The 21,318-nt window shown below is 42.4% G+C and overlaps 1 protein-coding gene across 1 annotated transcript; it reads right to left on the bottom strand.

Moving 5' to 3' along the window:
* Positions 1-700: 700 nt before the first annotated feature.
* LOC114284275 (uncharacterized) lies at positions 701-1,312 on the bottom strand. Its single transcript, XM_028227185.2, has one exon. It carries the CDS (start codon positions 1,310-1,312, stop codon positions 701-703), a length of 612 nt encoding a protein of 203 aa, XP_028082986.2.
* Positions 1,313-21,318: the final 20,006 nt, after the last annotated feature.

Genomic DNA, 21,318 nt, shown 5'->3' with positions numbered 1-21,318 from the left:
GGTCCGACACCCCTATCTTACAGTCCTTACAGATCGATCCTACCCGAATGTACCCTCCCATCGGTGACATTACACTTAAGGCAGTTGCTAAGGGTTCACATACAAGTTCTAATGACTTAGCATAAGCAGAGGATATGAAAGAATGTGATGCACCAGTATCAAATAAAACATGCACCCAAGAATTGTATAGTACTAAATTACCCTCAATTACGGATGGGTCCGCTTCTTCCTCTTGCAGGGCAAAGATTCTGCCGGTTGCCTTCTGGTTGCCACTGGTCTTGGAGTTCTGAGTTCCTCCGCTCTTCTGGTGCTGTTGCCCAGTAGACCTTGTCTTATTTGTCCACGGCTTCTGCCCACCTAACGCCTGGGCATTTGCTCCAGAACCTCCTCCTTGGTATCCCGATGGAGGGAGTTTGGGGCATTCGCTCTTTTTGTGCCCTAATTGTTGGCAATGAAAGCATTGGATTGGTCCCACTGGCCTTTATTGATAGCCTCCTCTCTGGATCTGTTGCTGCGGTTGCTGTCGTTACTGTTGTGGTTGTGGTCTGGAGTAGGGTTTTGAGGTCACGCTTCCTCACTAGTTCCTCTAAGGTCCAATAGACGCCTGACTCCCTTGTTTCTTGTTCCAAGCCTTCTTGGCGTCGTTTACTTCCCTTTCAGATTCTAATGCCATTTCCAGCACCTCGGCATATGAGGGGAGTCATTGCGGAAGGACTCTTCCCCTGATTGTAAGGTCCAGTCCCCACTCGAACATCCTTGCTTTCTCTTCATCATTTTCTACGTATCTGGTTGCGTAACGGGCTAGCTCTTCAAATTTTGTAGCATACTGGGTCACGGTCATATTCCCTTGTTCCAGGTTTTGGAATTCCTTGACTTGTTCTCGGCGGATAGCACTTGGGAAATATTTATTTAGGAATAGTTCCCTGAACTGGTTCCATGATAGGCTCGCTACATCACGAGTATTCTTGATTAACTCCCACCAATGGTCAGCCTCATCATCAAGCTCGAATACTACCAAAGCTATTCTATCAATGGCCTCGGTTATGCCCATGGTGTCTAGCATTTTCTCTATCTGCCGGAGCCAATTTTCAGCTACCTTCGGGTCTGGTACGCCTGTGAACTTTGGGGGCCTCTGCTTCCAAAAGTCAGAAAAGAGTCGAGTCCTCTCATTCTGCCGATTGTTCCTTATTTGCCCTAGTTCTTCCAAAATTTGATGCCCTCGGTTATTGGGGATGTCAGCCCTTGCGGGGATGGGCCCGTGTTGATTTCTGGGACAGTTTCGTACATTGTTGCTTGTTTCGGTATAAGCCATTAGCTCGCGTGTCCACCATTCTGTTCATGGCATGTAATGAGTTGGTTTCCAGTCTTAAAAAATCTTACAACTTAGATTTGAAATAAAGGTTCAGTTTCCTTAGGGTGCACTAAAGCAAGTAACAGTCAATAACATAGATCAACACATCATTCATATATTATAATAGGCATCATTACAAAAGGGCTCCTATATCGGAGTTACATTCAAAGAGCATCTATGCATTACAAAGTTCAGGCTATCTTATTCTAGGGATTCCCATCGGTGGGTCTTACAAAAGTCTAGTCTTACTATCCCTCGATTTAGTTCTCGTTTCCTGACCAATCAAAGTCTTCTTCTGGGTCTTCATCAGCGGAGTCGATGACTTGTCCTGGAGAGCGGGGGGTTTAAATTAGTGAGGGGGGATTGTGTTCAGACGATATCTCTATAGGGTAGGCTGGGTTTGCTCCTTGCTGCTTTAGTGGCTGCTTCATATCCATCGGTCGATTGTCGCCTGGCCCGTGATAACAAGATTCGTGGCTTTCAGCTTGAGTCGGTGCTATGGTGGTCAAAGCTCAGTGTATCAAGGAGTCCATCCTCTGTTCATCTTGCTCCATTCGGATCGCCTTCTTTGCTGCCCGACTCAAAAATTGTTGGCGACGCCGCACCAAAGACCTCTTCTGCACCCTTGTATAGCGGGAGTACTCCGTCTCCACCTTATGTATCTTGGTTTTGATCATTTCCTTGGCAGTGATTTCACAGCGGCGGCGGCTAAAGTAGGGGCGGACAGACATGGCCCTCCTTCCTTGTATACGAAAAACACCCCACGAGTCGGTACTGACGCCGCGTCCTGGATGGTCTTCCGATGACATCCTAAGGTGGAAAAGATTTTTATTAGTTAATCTTCTTATAATAGCGTGATAGATTAAAATAAGATAAGGGGTAAGGCTTCTAGAGTCGCGTATAGGGTTGCGAGGGTTAAGGGTTGAACCTAGGCTCTGATACCAAGTTGTGACGCCCCGATTCTACACTATAGGTTGCAGTCAAGGGAGAGTCACTAATGAGTCCTATGGTCAATAACCAAGTAAGATCCCAGATCGCCGGAGGAGTCAAATTAGCCTCCCTTCTAAGTCCAACTTTCTTAGGCAGCGCACTACCCTTTTGACAGATCTTAAAAGGTATTGACACAAGGTCTCATAAGCAACAGTAAGGTTCAACATAGAATATAAATACATAACAACCACCATAGGTATATAATTCAAAAGATGGTTCCAGTACATTACATCCCAAAAGAAAGCTTAAATCTTCAAATGAGTCTTTACAAAACTTCCAAAAAGAAACTTTTAATTTTTCTAGGATAGCCAAAAGTCTTCAAAAGTTTCGGGCTCGTCGTCTCCAGCTATGAGTTCCGCTTCGTCACTTGGCATGATACGCCGTGAGCTTTGAATGCCCAGTAAACACACACACACCCTACCCCTTTTTCCCAGTCCAATACACAATCACCATTATAACATCAAGTAGTAAAGCATGATACTCAAATAAATAATTAAAGGGTTAATTTAGATGTCAGTAAACTAGAAATCCCCTAAAGAGATTTCGTCCTCCCAACCACAAGAATCGGACGCGGATTATTCAGTGTGCCCTCTCTTTTGCTACTTTGTTGCAGAACTAACCTCGGATGCCTACCAACGGTTATATACCGCGTAGCGCCAACCTCAGGGCCTCAAAAGAGACGGTAAAATAGGGCCTTGCCCGAATCCCTCCTTACACCAAACCTTCTAGGGTCCGAATACAACCGCTCCGTTCAAGGGTTCCGAAAACCACTTGCGCAAGACTTTAACTTTCAAATAGGGAACGCATCCCAACAATCCATATATCACATATTCTCATCTTTTCATTACTCAAGTGCTTGAAAACCCATTACCCTCCCCACTAGGTTTCCCGTTGAATTAAATGTTTTAAATCAAGATTAGTCCAACTTATAAGACAATAATATCCATGTAAGGATGCATTCTTAAGATGAGAAAGGTAAATAACATAACCACAACACATATAATATCATGCCAAGATATGATCATAAGCTAATAAGTAATCTCATGAACTCAAGAGTATAAAACATCCACACATAACAAAAGTTCCAGATTTAGTATCGTGTAAAGATTAAAATGAAAGGTCTATTTTAGATCCTCCACCGGACTTGGTCTTCCTATGGTTCGTAGGGAATTTGATCTAGTTTCTAGAACATTTTTCGGAAATGGGATTGCTTTTTCAGATTTTAAGTTATTTAGAAAATAATCCAGCGCTGTCCAGGTTCTGTCCAGATCCGTCGACCGTTACGAAAAATTGATTTTCTTGCAAATCGCTTAATGTTTTTCGATGAAACCAATTTTAGTTGAATATAACACCTTAAGGAAGGTTTTCACATGAAATAGAGGTCCAGAATAATTTTGTACATTTTTCTAGAATTTCTGGAAGTGGGCTGTAAAAACAGGTTCTAGGGTACTTTGCCAAAAACAAGAAGATTCATGAAAAAGGGATTCCACCAAGGGAAAGTTTCATTACTTTTGTGGAGAAAATATGCTAACTACCATATATTTAAATCAGAAAATTTGTTTGAAGGAGTGACTTTGCAAAGTTGAGAGTTTGGTATAGAAAAAGATGGTTTGGTGCCAAAATGGGAAAAATACAAGAGAGATGGAATCAATACTCAACCCTTAGCATTTTTAACATAAGAACCCATTAATAACAGATCTGAAAACATTGTTTAGAACCCTTAGAAACATGTATTGAAAAAAAAGGGAAAATGAAAGAGAAGGTTGTGTTGGTGGCTTACCTACTAAGCTTCCACAAGAAAGCTCTATCCTTCCTTCTTCTCTCCTCTAGACTTCTCTCTCTTTCTCTCCTCCCTTTCTCTAACCGAATGTGTGTGTGTGGTGTGGTGTTTGTGCTTGCCAAGCTTAGGGAAGGTTGGTATTTATAGGCAAATTTTGAGGTAAAAAGTCCTAAAAGCCCATTAGTTGGAAATGGATGGAAAGGTTAGGATTTGTTTGAAATTTTAAAGGAAATAGGGATGATTTGGGAGGCTTACTCAAGGATTTGGCAATACTTGTTAGAATGGAACTAGTTTTGAAATTAGCATCCTAGGTCTAGGGTACTAGGTTGTGTTTCTTTCTAGAATTTCATGATGATATACATTGAAAATTGTCTCCTCTCTTCCTCCTAGAAAGGCCGGCCATAGGGAAGGGTGAAGGGCCATTTTTTTAAATTAATTTTGGTCCTAGGGTACATCCCTCAAGGTGTATATATATATTACATGATTGATGGTACTGCAAGGTACAAGGTACAAGTATTAGTTTGGGGTAAGTTTTGAATTTAAATAAAGAGTGAGGGCTTGGAGTTAAATACATGTAACTTATGTAGAATGAAATTAGGTTAGGGAACTTATTCCGGCTAGGGAAATTCCTGCTTTTGTAAGAAATAATATAAAAAAATAGTAATGCTAACCGACAAGATTCGAATTAATTCAAGTAACTGATGGGCTTTATGAAAATAATTCAACATTAGGGTTTTCAAAGTGAATACATATTTCGGGGGCATCACACCCACCTCAAAAGACAAAGGTCTTATCCTACGGTCGGCATAACTTTTCTGATGGCTGTGAGCCGTAATTAACCTCTTATGAATAAGTACCCCTTTCTCCGTCGTTTCCCGAACCAACTACGGCCTTAAGAAAGGTGCATCATCCACCTTGGCCCAACACTCAGGGGATCTGCATGGTCGACCATACAAGGCCTCAAATGGTGCCATGCCAATACTCGATTGGAAGTTATTGTTATAGGCAAACTCCGCTAAGGGCAAATGTCTCTCCTACGAACCCTTGAAGTCAAGGACACAACCTCGAAGCATATCCCCAAGAATCTAAATAGTACGCTCGGACTGCCCGTCAGTCTGAGGATGATACGCAGTGTTAAAGGTCAATCTAGTGCCCAAGGCACTCTACAAGCTCTGCCACAACAGAGCTGTGAAACATGGATCTCGATCTGAAACAATCGTCACAAGGACTTCGTGCAACCTCACTATGTCCCTAATATATAGGATGGCAAGATAATCTACCGAATCACACACATGCATAGGTATAAATTACGCAGACTTGGTTAAAAGGTCAACTGCTACATGTGGACTCGTCTTTTTCCGCGCCCCACCTTTCGGAAAGGGTTTGAAAAAAGGCCTCACAGTTCGGACTCCCACGATTTTGAATCTAGTCTCACAAGTACAATGTGAAACTGATAATCATCAAAGAGTCCAAATTCGATAAATCAGTTTGGAAAATAGATTTTAAATCAAATAATGCAAAAATTTGACTATTTTGCTAGATACAGAGTCACCACCTAAATATTTTTTTTGTTGAGAAATTTAGGAAACCCTGACTCATGCCGAAGGCCACGTATCCGTCATCACTAAAGTTGCCTCGGCTCTAGAACTTGGGTATGAGAGGGGAAGGTCTTGAAAAGAGAACCCCCACTCGCCCGATCAAAGATCGGCTAATCATGATATGATGTTTTATAAACATTATGTGTTCTTGTTCTGATTATTAGCTAACGTTACTATGTGATGCACACAAGCAAGTATAGACTAACATTGCAAGACTTGGAACAATTCAACTCATGTTTGTTTGCGAAAAATGGTTTGAATTTGCCACCCTCAAGTGTGCTTAAAGATGTGGATTTGCCACCAAACATAGTGGGCTTAAAACATGATTTGCCACAACAAAGTGGGCTTAAAACTTACATTTGTTGAATCGTTCCAATTCAAACAACAAGCCTTCATCCATAGGCATTCATTCAGTTTAGCATTTAAGCACATAGACTCATGGCAAGCATGCGAATCATGGCAACATGGCAATCACACTCATGCAAGCATGCTAAAGTGTAAAAGTTTACCAAGCACTCCAAGGCAAAACAAAAACTAGTTAGAAAAATGCATGATCCTAACTATGTTAAGTGCTTAATGCAACACATGCAATAATGCGATTAATAGGCTCGGGTACTAATATGGCATATGAATCAATTTGAACAACATGCTCTTAAACCCATATTTAAAGAAGTACTGAAATGACAATGCAGTTTGAATGATGTGCTGAGCCTCGATGCATGCAATACAAGATGAATGGATGGAAGCATGCAATATGCTAATTGAAATATGCTCCTAATCTAACCATCAAAAGTGATTAAATAAAAGGGAGAAAGACGTGGGGTTGGAAGACATACATATACGCACACATACTTATTACAACATTACGCCCTCACGAAGGAGGACTAGAATGAATAAGAGCTAACCAACTAGCTATGCTAATTACGCTAACTAATTATTACAACAATTGAAACGAATTAACTAACTTATTCTAAGCTAATTAATTATTACAAACCGGAAGTAATTGGCTAAACATTAAGCTGATTAAGTTCAAAGCAATTAAAGTAATTAATTAGCTACCACTAATTAACTAAATAAAGCAATTAAATGGCCTCGAGAAGCGAGGGATGCATGTATGCTCGTTTGGTTTCCACCAAAAAATGCCACTGCCTCACTGCTGTAAGACTCTGTTTGCACACTTGAACACCAAAGAAGCTACCAACTTCCAGAACACTTTTGCTCCTCTTTTCCATCACACTAAGAAAAAATTTCATTGATGGCCGGTCGGCTACCATTGGTGGCCGATCGGCTACCCCTTGTCCAGAACTTCCCCTTTTGCTGTAACAGAGAGCAAACAGAGGCAAATTAGTGTATTCTCAAGGAGTGTTTGTACTGCTACCCTCTTTATCATCACACAAGTTCAAAGGAGTGTAACTCTTGGCCCTCAAACCATCAACTAAGCAATTTCCATGCATGATGGCTAAGGAACCAAGGTTGTACAAGCTTAATGAATGCAAAACAAGACTAAAAAATGCCACCACTCTATCATGCATGATCAAGGGTGATGGTGACTAAGGAAAGTGGCAGATTTCATCACTTTTGAGTATGAAATGTCTCATTTTCCTCGTGTTCAAATTAATGTTTGATTCGAACACATGCAATGCAACACAAAAGATGCTTATCTTGCCTCTTTTACTTGTCCAATTTTATTTACTCATTTTAGTCACTGATCCATTCTGTAATCGATTAAGTCCAAAAGTGAGTGTCCTCTAGTGGGAAGATGGCCCAAACCACAAGGTGCTTTGGGCATGAAAGAGGCATTACACTGTTGGTAATAAACCCCCTAGGGGATTAAACCATTAGGTGTAACACTTAGGCAAACAAGTGGTTTAAAACCACTTTCAAAGCAAACAAAAGAGTGAAGAATGGAGGGAGGTTGCAAAGATTAAAGTGCTGAAATGAAGTGCAAAACAACACTAAAACATGCTTTCAACTCAAAAAGAATGATGATTAAAGCATTAAAACATCAAGCTAGTGAAAGAATTAACACTACAACTATGCAATACAAGCCTCAACTGAATTAACCAGCTCAAAACAGAGCCAAAACAGGTCAAAACAGAGGCAAAAACATGCTGGACTTAAGCTAAAGTAAGCTAGAAAAACATCCTAACTCATGAAGCTAACTAGGCATGCAAACAAGACACAAGGAGGGGAGGCTAATCCCTCCAATTTTGGATTTCAAAAGTTGATTTTTACCACTAAAAAACCCTTGAGATTTAGTGGTTAAAAGGCCCCAAAAAGTTGTTTTGAAATTGAGGAAAGATAGCACAAAAAGCTCAACAAGCTAAGGAGCCAAAAGGGTGGACAACCCCCTAACTCAAAAAGGCTCAAACCACCATTTTTAGGTCACAAAAATAGAGGTTTTTACACTTCAAAAATAGCCTTAAAATAGTTGAAAAAGATAGAAAAATAAGTATGCATAATAAGTTTAAATAAGGTAACTGCTCTACCTTTGAAGCAAAGCACAATTTAGGTACAAATCTAAGCTTAAACCTCCTTCCAAAGCTCAAACAAGACTCTAAGGGACCTCAGCTCAATGGTGGTCAAGTTTAGTTAAGGGTTATTGTGCAAAAGATATCAAATAGGCAAGATATCAAGTGAGAGAGAGAAAGTTAGAGAGAGAGAGATATTTTTTGTCCAAAATCCTCTAACCCTCCAAAATGAGGGAGGAACCCCCCTATGTATAGAAAATCAAGTCTTGAAGCTTGGATACATCCTACCATACACGTGTATGAAGATGCAGCTTAGTGAGCAACAATTGGCACAACTAGCAACAAATATATGGAAAAAGGGACCAATGGCCGTTGGCCACCACTGGTAGTCGACAGGCACAATCCGTGGCCGACAGATCCCAGGGCTAGCCGACAGGTCACCCTCTCTTCTAGGCTAGAGGCAACAAGCTCTTGGTCTGAAAACATGCACAAAACAGATAAGGTTTAGAGGCTCAAAGACAAGGCGTTCTGCCGAGGACTTCGGGCGCTCGAAACAAACACAAACAAGCAAAATCATCGAGTGCACAAATGATGATATCCAAGTCTTGAGGATGTAAAATATGGGGTGTCTATAGTTTCCCCTATTTGACAGAACTCGGAAGTCATGAAATGACGAGAGTGAATGTCAAAGCCTAGAGACGACCCATTTTTGACAAGGCCGAAGACTTGGATAAACAAACAAACAAAACAAAGAACGGTTACGCCCGTAGGCTGCCTATGTATCCCTTTGCAAGGAATGAAACCAACATAGTTCTAGGGCAAAATGCAAGTGATATGCACAATGCGAGAATATAACTTATGATCATGCAATGAGGCTGTAACGAAGCATCTAGATGCAAATGTTATGCAAAGAAATGCTACAGTTAAATCGAAACAAGGTACAACAAACTCAAACATGAAATGAAGTATAAACATGAACCAAACCACATTTCATGCAGAAAGGATGTAAGAAAATTATGCAAGCTTAACTATGCATCACGCAAGAAAGGCAAAGAAAAACACAACCGTCGGGCGCACTCGAGGTGTCAAACAAGATCCGAACGCGTCGCATGCGGAAGGCGAGAATGGTGTGAACACCGGGGCACGCCCGACCGTTCTTAACCAAAGGGAATAGTGATAACTATCGGAACACACCCAAATATTTGTAACCGAAACAAGGAGTGGTAATAAACATCAGAACACGTCCAAATACTTTTAACCAAAACAGGGAGTGGTGATAAACATCGGAACACGTCCAAACGCTTTTAACCAAAACAAGGAGGGGTGATAAGCATCAGAACACGTCCAAATACTTTTAACCAAAACAGGGAGTGGTGATAAGCATCGGAACACGTCCAAATGCTTTTAACCAAAACAAGGAGTGGTGATAAACATCGGAACACGTCCAAATGCTTTTAACCAAAACAGGGACTGGTGATAAATATCGGAACACGTCCAAATGCTTTTAACCAAAACAGGGAGGGTGATAAATGCCGGAACACATCCAAATGGTTTTAACCAAAACAAGGAGTGGTGATAAGCATCGGAACACGCCCAAATGCTTTTAACCAAAATAGGGAGTGGTGATAAACATTGGAACATGTCCAAATGCTTTTAACCAAAACAAGGAGTCGTGATAAACATCGAAACACATCCAAATGCTTTTAACCAAAATAGGGTAAATTGAAGGACATGAATGATCTCACCCGGAGCCCCTCTGAAAGAACCGCACATACAATATCGTGCCTGTATAAGAAAGAAACTTAACAAGCATAACATAGTAAAAGTGCATGTTCTATGTAAGACGAATAATCATGACAAAAATGTTAGAGACATGTTTTATGCAAAACATACGAGAAACAAAACAGAAGCATATTCTATGCAACGAGAACCGGAGCATGTTCTATGCAACATCGGAATACATATTCAATGCAACAGCACAAAATGCATGTTCTATGCAGTGGTCAATAGTAGAAAAGCATGTTCAATGTGAGATTAATAGCATGTTCTATGCAAAACACCAAATGCATGCTCTATGCGAATAGGAAACAGAAGCATGCTCTATGCAAATGCGAGAAGTGCACATTCTATGCAAGGTCTCATGTGAAAGGCACGTTCCATGCAACGACAAAGAGATACACGTTCTATGCAATGACAAAAGCGTGTTTGATAAAACCGACTCAGTCGCAACTTCCGATTTACCTCTCGGAAGAGTTGCAATATGTTTTAAAAGGATACACCTCATTGATGTTGATTAGTGATGAATCGTGCACCAAAGACACGGTTCGGAGCTTTTGTAGAGACAATTTGAGCTTAAAAGTGTCACGACCCAAACCCGCCCCTAAAAGTTTGGTCCATGACTGGCCTATACATAGGCCTCAAAACAAAATTTTAGAATAATATGTAACCACATACGGGGCCTTAAGCGGAAGCAATATAAAAAAAAAAACGACATCCATTGAGCTTGTGCATATATGATGGCTTACTTAGATTTAAGCATTTAAATACGTTCCCATATATACATGTACGATCACATAATTTATACAGATCTCACACACACACCTACATAAGACTTAATAATTTTTTTATGACTCTCAACACAAATTAAGGCCTCAACGTGGAGATACACCCCAGGTGACTTGGTAGACTAGCGAACCATAGTACAACTCTAATGTCAATCCCCGATGGCTCACCTACAGAAATATACATAAAACGGAATGAGCAAGGCTCAGTGAATAATAGCAATGTAAGGAGGTTAATTGAATAAGCAAAACCTTGGATAAAATAAATAGACAGATACCAACTATACACAGGTCTTATCCATAACTATATTTCAATATGGTCTCAAGCTCACATATAATACAGACTGGCTTCAAGCCCGTGCTAAATAAAAACAGCCTTAGGCCCAACATATTATGTAGAGCGGCCTCAGTCCCATCAGATTATACAGAGCGACCTCTGGCCTAACAGATTACACAGAGCGGCCTCTGGCCTAATAGATTATATAGAATGGCCTTTGGCCTGACAGATTATGCAAAACGACTTTAAGCCTAGATATGATACAGATTGGCTTTAAGCCCAGATATGATACAGATTGGCTTTAATCCTATCATTAGCAAAACAGAATGAGTCCAGACACACAAAGATATCATTGTTCCATAATGCACATAGGTTCCATTTGTTCAACATGAATTCAGATAATTAACTTGCAGATAACAGAACGTCAGTATTAACTATTAATAGTAAGTAAAACGTACTGCTATTGTACTATTAGTGCACAAAGATTTTCCCATGGTTTATTACAAGTCGACATAGTTGTCTTGCGAATATCAAAACATTAATAATAACTATTAACAGAAGGCAAATGTATCACTGCATTGATAGGGACAAAACAATTCACATCATAATGGCCTCGGGCCCACGTCTATTACTAGGGATAGAACGACCTTAGGTCCATATCAATGCCATTAATGTAATCAAAGCCCAATATCAACTAAGTTAATCAACGCACAACATCAATGGGATAGGCCATTCACAATTAACAATACTTAAATCCTAATTACAGGAAGTAGATGAAACATGTCATTACACTATTATTACTCATAGTGATAAGGTTCTGGTAGCAGTGGGACGATGTCCTCGTCTTGACCTACAAACACAATACACGTAGCAGATTATGAGAATAAAATCAATCTCAATCTTATTCTTTAATCAATAGCCATGGTAGTTCTAAACTCATTAATCCTCCATAGGTTATAATCTACGCCCTAGAAAATAGGAGGAATCGATAGGAAAATGGTTCAGACGAAGAAACGGTGCAAACTGGTAAATAGAAAGTGAGCAATTGTCACTAATTTGGGCATAACTATTTATGTACTTAGAATTTACGAGTGAGATCACCACCATTGGAAACTAGACTTTCGGGGTTTGATTTTAGGCTCAAGAATCACTTGAAACGGAGTTCGGATGCAAAAGATATGTCTATTCAAAGTTGGCTTAACAGAGCTGTCCCCGCACGTGCGGGAAACAGGGCCGCACGTGCGGGAATTGTGCCGCACGTGCGTGACAAGGTGCTTTTTTAAGAGAATCAATTTTTGGTGTTGGAGGGGGCTGCTGCACGTGTGGGAAGACCCGTTGCACGTGCGGCTCTGGGCCAGCTTGGCTGACCGAAAATGGTATGAGCTCTAACACTTGATTTTTCCATTTTTAAGCTTGGTTTCAAACTCAAATCACCCAAAAACATGTAAAATTATCTCATAATATGATAAACTAACATCAATCAAGTGCAATTCCATTTTAAACAAATCAATCCCTGCCTCAAAATAGAAATTCAAGTCTTATCTTCCATATAATCAAACTTCTATAATATATACCCCAAAATCATGCACATACATCTTACACATGGTTGATCTTCACACCAAAACTTGGTATTCCATGAATCATTCTTAAGATTGAACCCAATTCAAGCAAATTTAAGGAAATCAAGGTTCAATTCCTTGAGTTTAACTCATTTCATTCATAACCCAACACACTTGTTCATTTACATATTAATTTCCCAAGTCCATCATTGATTTCGTGTAGTAGATGCATTATTTACAAAGATAATAGTTGAAGCCACATACCTTAACTTAATTCTTTGTTTTTCCCTTTAATCTCTTCAATTTTCCAAGCTTCCATGGATGATCTTCTTCCCTCTCTATCTCTCTTTCACGGTTCTCTCTCTCTCTCTCTCTCTCTCTCTCTCTCTCTCTCTCTCTCTTTCTCTCCCTTAGATATTTTGTTTGACTTCAAAATGATAAGCTCCCAACTCACATGGCCAATCCATATATGTATATATCACACACTTAAGCTTTTCACAATAAGGAGGGCCAAACATGCCTTTACGAATCGCACAAAATCAAATTTCAATTAAACCTCCCAGACGACTCTAAAAATTATGCTGATCGTAAATATGTCATCTATTCTGATTTCTGAAGCCTCTAAGGTCTTCAATTCACAGTACAAAGTTAACCACCCACACCTGCATTAACGAGTCTGACGAATTAACTTCCCAATTAATTTTCCCAACTAATTCTAAAAATTCCCATTAACACATCCAAATACTCAATTTTACTTTCTGAACCCATAAAGGTCGGTACTTTCAATTTTAAAGCCATAATTCAACAGATAATTCCCCAATTCAAACAGATATCATTAAATTAAAATGCAAGAGCATAAAGGCAATTTCTGATACGGATTTTGGGGTCGGTACAGAAAGTGAACTTTTCTAGCACTTTCTTAAGAACTAAGGACACAAAATAGCAACAAAACACAAAGGAGGAGCACTGGAAGCTTGTCGGCCACCAGGGAGGGGTGTCAGCCACCTGTTGGCCACACCTGAAGGTTGTCGGCCACCGATGGCAATTCGGGCTATTTTGGTCTTTTTGCATTCGGGTCTTTAAGTACACATACCGAAGCTTCATTGCCTCACACCTCCATAGCCGAAATTCATCCCTCTCTCACCCCAGACCTTTCTTTTCTCCAGATCTGAGCTTTATACGCGTTTTCCAATGTCCCACGCGAAGTTGATTCGTTGAAACCTCTTGATTTCCTTCGTTTTGAACTGATTGAAATTTGTTTTCGGTGCCTTTTTTCTTCATTTCCACCACTTGAGGCTTGTTCCCCTCGAGTTTCTCTTGGGTTCTATGCCTTTTCCCGAGCTTTGGCTTTTTCTCCCATTTTCTTTCTCTTAGGGTTGACTTTTGTTGACTTTTGGCATTCTCCACCCATTTTTCTCATTTTCGCCCACTTTTTTACCTCTTTTCCAGATGGCAGACGACATTCCCCATGATGGAGCTTCTCTAGGGATAGAGGCAGATCCCGAGCATGTACCATTGCCGCCCAAGGTTCGACCCTGAGACATATCACCCTGAGGTGCATGTGCTACCAGCCGATACTATTTGTCATTTCAGAGGTTTTGCACGAGGTGTGCCAGAGGATCTCTTGCTATGAGAGCTGGAGTCTCATTTATCCTACAGTGCCACCGAGGTATACACTGTCTTCTTACATTTTCCGCAATGTACCGTGCATTTCTTGCATAAATCACGCTTACGCTGTCTTTCATCTGTTTATCTCAAACACATTCTTGCACTATATTTCTTACACTACCTTCCCAAACACATTCTGATTATAGGAGGACTCTTATTCTATCCAAGGATATGGAGCCGCATCTGCGAGGGAGTGGTATATGGACCTCCCTGTTGGCGTCCGCTAGATTATCGATGAGGCTGGATTTGGCTTGTTTTGCATGGGGTTATCGCGTCTTGTAGCGAGCAGGCCCTTACTTGGCACACTGGTGGAGAGGTGGTTGGACACCACCAACTCTTTCCTCTTCTCTACTGCAGGAGACATAACGATGACTCTCTATGACTTCGCTACGCCCACCGGCATCGAGGTAGGGGGTCGGTCGATCCCTTATGATATAGACATGGGCAAATGGGATGCCGCCTGGATCTACTTGCTGGGGGCACCCCACCTCTCTTTCGATTAGGGATGGTTTGATATACTTGGTTTGCAGATCATTTCAGAGGGACAGAGCTGGAGACCCGAGAGGAGATCGAGCAGTATGCCCGAGGCTTCTTGATGTTCCTTTTTGGCACCACTTTGTTCGCCGACAGGGCGAACACTGTCGGGCTATATCTCTTAAGTGCCTTGGTGGACTTGTCTCAGGTCCGGCTTTACGACTGGGGCGGCGCTGGCCTCGCTACCCTGTACGACTACATGAGCTCGACATCTCGTATGAGCGGGAATAAAGTCGGCGGCTATTGGAGAGCCTGGGAGGTATGCTTTATTTTTCTACTTTACATTTCCTGTCGTGCTTTCTGCGTTGCACTTTTTGTACACTGCACACACACATAATCTGATTTCTGCTTTGCATTTGTACTTTCTATATGCTATACTATACATTCTGCTTTCTACACTGTGCATTGTATATTCTCTGCTTTCTGTATTTTCTGGACATTGCACATATATTCTGCTTTCTGCATTCTCTGGACATTGCACACACATTCTGCTTTTTGTATTCCCTGTGTTTATCTGTTGTATACTCACTGTCGCCCTTTTGCATTTTGCAGCTATGGATATATGCATATTTTTCGACCCTCGCCCCAGAGCCGAAGGTAGAGATGCCTCCTGTTGTACCTTACTCTCATCGGCACGACGGCGGTGTGTGAGGAGGACCAGGGAGACATTCTCATTCTTCCGTCGGTATTTTGACACGGTGACTGCTGCAGAGGTAACTCAAAACTCATAGTTATTTATACTTTACTTCAGCTCTAATTCATATTACATATCTAATGGCAACTAGCAATTAGTGTATTTGATGTCTGCAGATCGCATGGCAGCCCTGGGCGACGATGCCTGAGGGTGTCAAATACCAGTTTGTTGGCGTTTGGGGCGCTTTCTATTATTGGCTTGTACTCGAGGGACCGGTAGACTGAGCCTGGTTCTTAAGCGAGCCCTTCCTACACTAGACCTTGGGTTTGTCGTTGCAAGCGATTCCCATGCTACCTTTGCCATCCATACAGGCTACAAAGAGTCTCTCCTTCCAGGAGGTGATCAACTTTACATGAGGCATGGATGCCGACTACTTTCATGGAGAGGGGGACTATGCGACATTTATCCAGACGCATCTCATGCCTTCCTTGATGAGTACTCATGCTCGTGCATGGAGAGCAACAGATGCCCCTTCGACGAGCATGGCTCGAGGGCCGAGGGGTAGGGCTAGGGGGGTGTCCTTCATCAGACAGGGCTTCGGTTGGCCTGCACTTCAGACCGAGTTGACATGTTGGCGGCACACTGGAGAGGCCTATCAGATTCCTATTGAGCCTGCACCGGTTGGGCATAGATATGTTAGAGTGCCTGATTCACCTCCGGTATGCGCTACGGTTCTTATTTTTTCATTCTCGCTCAGATACTCAGATATTCATTCCTTCTGGATATTGATCATTCCCAATACATTTACAAGCACCCGCAGGGTACATCGAGGGATTGCTCGAGCTAGTAGCTTCATTCGAGAGCATGATATTGAGGAGAGAGGCACTGCTCAACTTCTACAGCATTCAAGTACTTTCTTCAGTTTTCTTACATTCCAGTCATCAAATTTCTGCTGACACACTGAAACTAACATTTCAACTGAACACTTTCCCATACTACACTGATACATTGCATTGATAGATCACATCTAACACACTGCATTCACACACTATCTCTGACCTCTACATCACATATGATATACCTGCTATTACTAATATGAACTATCCTTTCAAGTTCCATCCGTACTGATGGGACCAGCAGCACCTGCAACACTAGCACCAGCAGTGCCCCCTCCGGCGGCAAGGAGGAGAAAGAGACAGGCTCCAGCACGCGATCGAGGGAGACGTCGTGGTCGAGATCAGAGGAGCCCTTGAGAGCCTATTACGAGCGATGACGATGATGAGACCAGCGAGACCAAGGAGGTTGTGGGAACTATGTTGAGTAATCCGAGAGCGGAGACGATGATGCTGGCTCGTGTTTGCCTAGTGGAAATGATGCTGAGCCAGGCTCTGAGGCAGACGGCGGTGATGACTCTGGTTCAGATTTTGGTTCAGACGAAGGTACAAACAGCAGCGCTAACGGAGACTACTTTGTGTTCGTACCCAGGAAGAGGACGAAGAAGGCCTCTCGAGACTGAGATAGTCAGCGTTGATTCATGTGTTTTTGCTTAGTTTTTTTTTGCTAGTAGTGTTAGCACATTGTACATCTTAGACAGTTTTACTTTCTTTAAAACTTTGCACTCTTTTGTAAAAAGTAACCGTGATCGGAATGAAAACCAGCTTTTGTCTGAAAAAGTGTTGTATTTTGCATTCTGAGCACCACATAGCATAAAAACGAGATTGATCTTGATTGAAAATTGCACATTGTATTGGCACTTTCTTAATCAGGTAATGAACCGACCAACACTTAGCAAACAAAATACGAAAACTCGATAAACAACTAACAACAACAACTCGGTAAACAACACAACAACTCGACAAGCAAAAACAAAACAAAATACAACTCGATAAGCAACAAAACAACTTGATAAAAAAATTGAAATAACTCGATAAATAAATTGAAGCAACATACAAGCAACTCAACAAAACTACTAAAACAAGACAGCAGAATGCACCAAGAGCAGAACGAAACACAGGTTCTCAACACTCTCAACACATAGGAAGACCACAAGAATGTTGTCAGCCATGAGCAGAGGTTGTCGGCCACCAGTGGTGGCTGGTCGGCTACAAAAGGTGGCCAGTCAGCCATTAGCACTGGCCGGTCGGCCATCAGTGTGAGGGAGCTCCAGATTGTTGCCACCTGTCTTCCACTCTGTGCCTTATCTTCTACAAAAGTTGGGACTTCGTAGTTTCTTCATTCCAGCTCTGTTTTTGCCACAAATGGAGCCATTCTTTGCTGAAAAACTCTCAAATTGGATTGCAACTTTAGATGGCTTGAAAAAAGTGAATTTCTGAGGTTTCGGGATAAATGAACTATTCCCGCTGAGTTGTTTTCCACTGTGTTTTCTGTTTCTACAGGCCATAGCTAGATATTGGAACCTGGTTACACATGTTTTCAGCTTTGGCAGGCAAGAGATATGCCCTACAATTGAAGAATTCCAAGTTTTGATGGAATCCCGACGTGACGAGGAAATCTTGCCCCAGTCCCGTTTTGGTCACATCCAGACTTTAGGAAGGATGTGTGGGCTCACTTTACATGAGGCTCGATCCTTGGTTCACAACGGAGAGTTGGATATTCCCAGCCTCATTTATCGATTTTCTAACGCCGGTGACCGCGACGACCGTCTTTGGCAGAGTTTTCGACAGCACGCCCTTTGTTTATGTATGTTGGCTCATTTTCTACTTGCCCTGGGTTTTGGAGGGTCTAGCATTCGCTTGATCGAAGTGGCCCAAGGATTGAAAAGGGGGAAGAGCTACATTGGCTTAGCATTGGCCGAGACTTTGATAGGCTTAGACGCTTTCCATCGGTGAGAAAGAAACAAATTTATGGGAAGTCCACTATTTTTGCAGGTAATGTTTCAACCCTTCTCATATGTGTTTCTCACATCTATCGACACTCAGGCTCTGGTTTTCTCTCAAAACCCCTTCTCACTTTTTCTCTCCACGTACACCTCTCAATTCTTTAATCTCTCTTATTTTTCATCCCTCCCCAGATATGGCTCATGGACAGGTTGAAAGTAGTGGATTCTTTCCTTGCATATTCAACACGAGGCTATTTCTTTCGCTAACGGCTAGTTGATTTCCCGAACGAAGGGTGGTGGTGACACTGGATGTGCAACAGGTCCACTGCTAACATTGCTTGGCATTGCCCCTGGTTTGATCTGCCCGAGATGAGCTACAGCATGGCCTGGCAACCCGACATTCAATTGATTGACTTGACACACTGTGTATTCTACTTTCCGTTCTGGTTCAGGTGACAGTTTGGACACGACCAGACTTGCCCAGAAGAGGGGGTAAAGTACCAGGCTTCATTTCTGTGGGAGCCGAATAATATTGGATCAACAGGAGTGGACCAGTCCAGTCTAGAACATAACCTCTATTCGACATTGACCCTATTCAGTTGAAGGGCCAAATAAATTACCCGGCATTCCTTCCAGTGAAACAAGGGCCGAGTAGAAGTACGTGTAAAGGATTAGGGTTGGGCTAGGCCCTAAGGCCCAAAGAGAATACTATAAATACAAGATCTTCAGTTCTAGAAAGGTATGTGAGAACTATGGAGCTTAACTTAGAATACAAGTAATCTTGAGTGTAGAGACTAACTTGTCCGTCAGAGTGCTAATTCTGGCACCCCCAACTGGAGTATTTGTTCCTTTTCAGGTGACTAGCAGAGGATCACGAGCATCCCCCCAGGATCAGAAGAGTATTTCCAAACCACATTCCCACAATTGGCGCCGTCTGCGGGAATACTCAAATATATCCATGGAAGGTGTAACAGAAGATCCTCCAATAGTCACTGATGAAACCACGCAAAGAGATGACCTCACTCGAACAAACATGCTTGGACCAGAGACTATGGCCGTAAGACGTGCCTTGAACTTCGCCTCACCCTCGACTTCAGAGCATGAGACAATGCAGGTGATCATGGAACAAGCAAAGCAAAATGAACAGAGGTTGGAGAACATGATCGCTGAGAACAAACATCTTCGAGAAGATTTGGCCTTGGAAGTGGCGAAGTCCAAACAAGCTGTACGCCAAAATCTACAACGATCTCTGAAGGCAGGTGGTCGACGACCTCGAGCCCGACAAGACGACACTGATAGCGACTCCGACTCGTTATCCCCGGAGCCTAGGAAGAAGGGGTGACCTGAAACCACCAGTTCTTCTGAAGAAAGTCCCCATATAAGGCACAAGTGAAGAAGGAACAGTTCGAACAAAGATCAACACGATCCCTTCATATGACAAATTGCAAAGGCAGTGCTACCCAAGAAATTCAAAGCACCGTCATTCAGCTTGTACGACGGCAAATCAAACCCCACCGACCACATCCGCCACTACAAGCAAGCCATGACATTGCATGCAGACGACAAGGCCCTCATGTGCCGAATATTTCCCAACAGTTTGGAACCATTGGCTTTCAGGTGGTATTATAAACTGGAGCTGGCTTCGATCAAAACCTTCCACCAATTACAGAAATCCTTCAAGGCCAGATTCATCACCAATGAGGTCCAGCCAAAACAAGCCGATTCTCTCTGGGCAATGCAAATCCTGCCAGGAGAAACACTAAGAGCATATTCGGCGCGATATTGGGAATGCTTTAATCTTGTTGATGACGCTTGCAACGACTCCATGGCCATCACCGCCTTCAAAATGGGATTACATCCAGATAGTGCCCCCCGCAGTTCCTTGACTAGAAGACCCCCCAAAACAGTCTGGGGGTTGATGAAGAAGGTAGAGGAATACTGCAAAGTGGAAGATGACGCCTTGCGGGTTGAAGCCAGACACATGGCTAACAAAACGACCTCTCCTGAAATTGCACAGCCAATAAGTTCCGTACCACCTCATAGCCTTGAACCTCGACAGCGGGCTAAACGAGACAAGAGAAGGGATTCTCGTCGATCAAGCGATCAATGCTGACACTGAGCAAATGAGCAACTACAAGTTGATAGGAGGCACACAAGCGCGCCGATAAGAAATATACGGAGCTGTCAGAGCCGATCAACTCGGTTATGTCCAAAATCCAACATCTTCCATTCTTCAAGTGGCCGTCCAAAATGGTGGGACCTCCTGACACAAAAAGGCGGGACAGGAGGTGTGAATATCACAAAGATCACGATCATGATACGGACAGTTGCTACGCTTTGAAAGAGCACCTTGAGGAATTGGTGCAAGATGGTCGGCTCCAGCAACATGTCCGGAAGAGCGCAATCAAAACAGTTGCCCTTTGGCAGGATTCACCTCCGCTCGGTGTCATTCATATGATATACAGCCTTCCAACGCCTCTTACCGTACACGCCATTCAGTCAACCCCCCAGAAGTAACACACACCAACGAAACGTCCACACAAAGCTTTGAGTATTATCTTCGATGATTCCGATCTTATCGGCATAACACTCCCCCATATGGATCCACTGGTCATCGAACTACACGTAAACTGATTTACCGTTGAATGTGTCCTCATAGACCAGGGGAGCACTTCAGAGGTTATGTATTACGAGACCTTTGACAAACTCGGCTTCAATGAGTCAGACCTGTCTTCGGCTCCTTATCCATTATTCGGCTTCATCGCAAATCTAGAGTACCCATTGGGGAAAATCACACTACTCGTTTGAGCGAGCTCCCAAACAGTGGATGTGGAATTCTTGGTCGTCAAGCTCCCTTCGCCGTATAATCTCATCATGGGGAGAACTTGGCTGCATACTATAAAGGCCGTACCAAGCACCTATCATCAGTTGCTACGCTTCCCGACCAAACACAGCACTGAGCAAATTCGTGGTTCCCAGCAATCCGCACAAGCATGTTATCTCCTTTCTAAAAAGACACCAACGGAGTTGCAGGTAGAATCCACTGAAGTACCGAA

The sequence above is a fragment of the Camellia sinensis genome, chromosome 7 (assembly GCF_055761805.1).
Source record: "Camellia sinensis isolate YWXY chromosome 7, ASM5576180v1, whole genome shotgun sequence".
Taxonomy (NCBI): domain Eukaryota; kingdom Viridiplantae; phylum Streptophyta; class Magnoliopsida; order Ericales; family Theaceae; genus Camellia; species Camellia sinensis.
Note: the sequence above shows the minus strand (reverse complement) of the source record. Positions and strands in the feature narration are given on the sequence as shown.

Coding starts and splice junctions, on each gene's coding strand:
- LOC114284275 (XM_028227185.2), bottom strand. CDS start 1,312: ATGGCTTATACCGAAACAAGCAACAATGTACGAAACTGTCCCAGAAAT.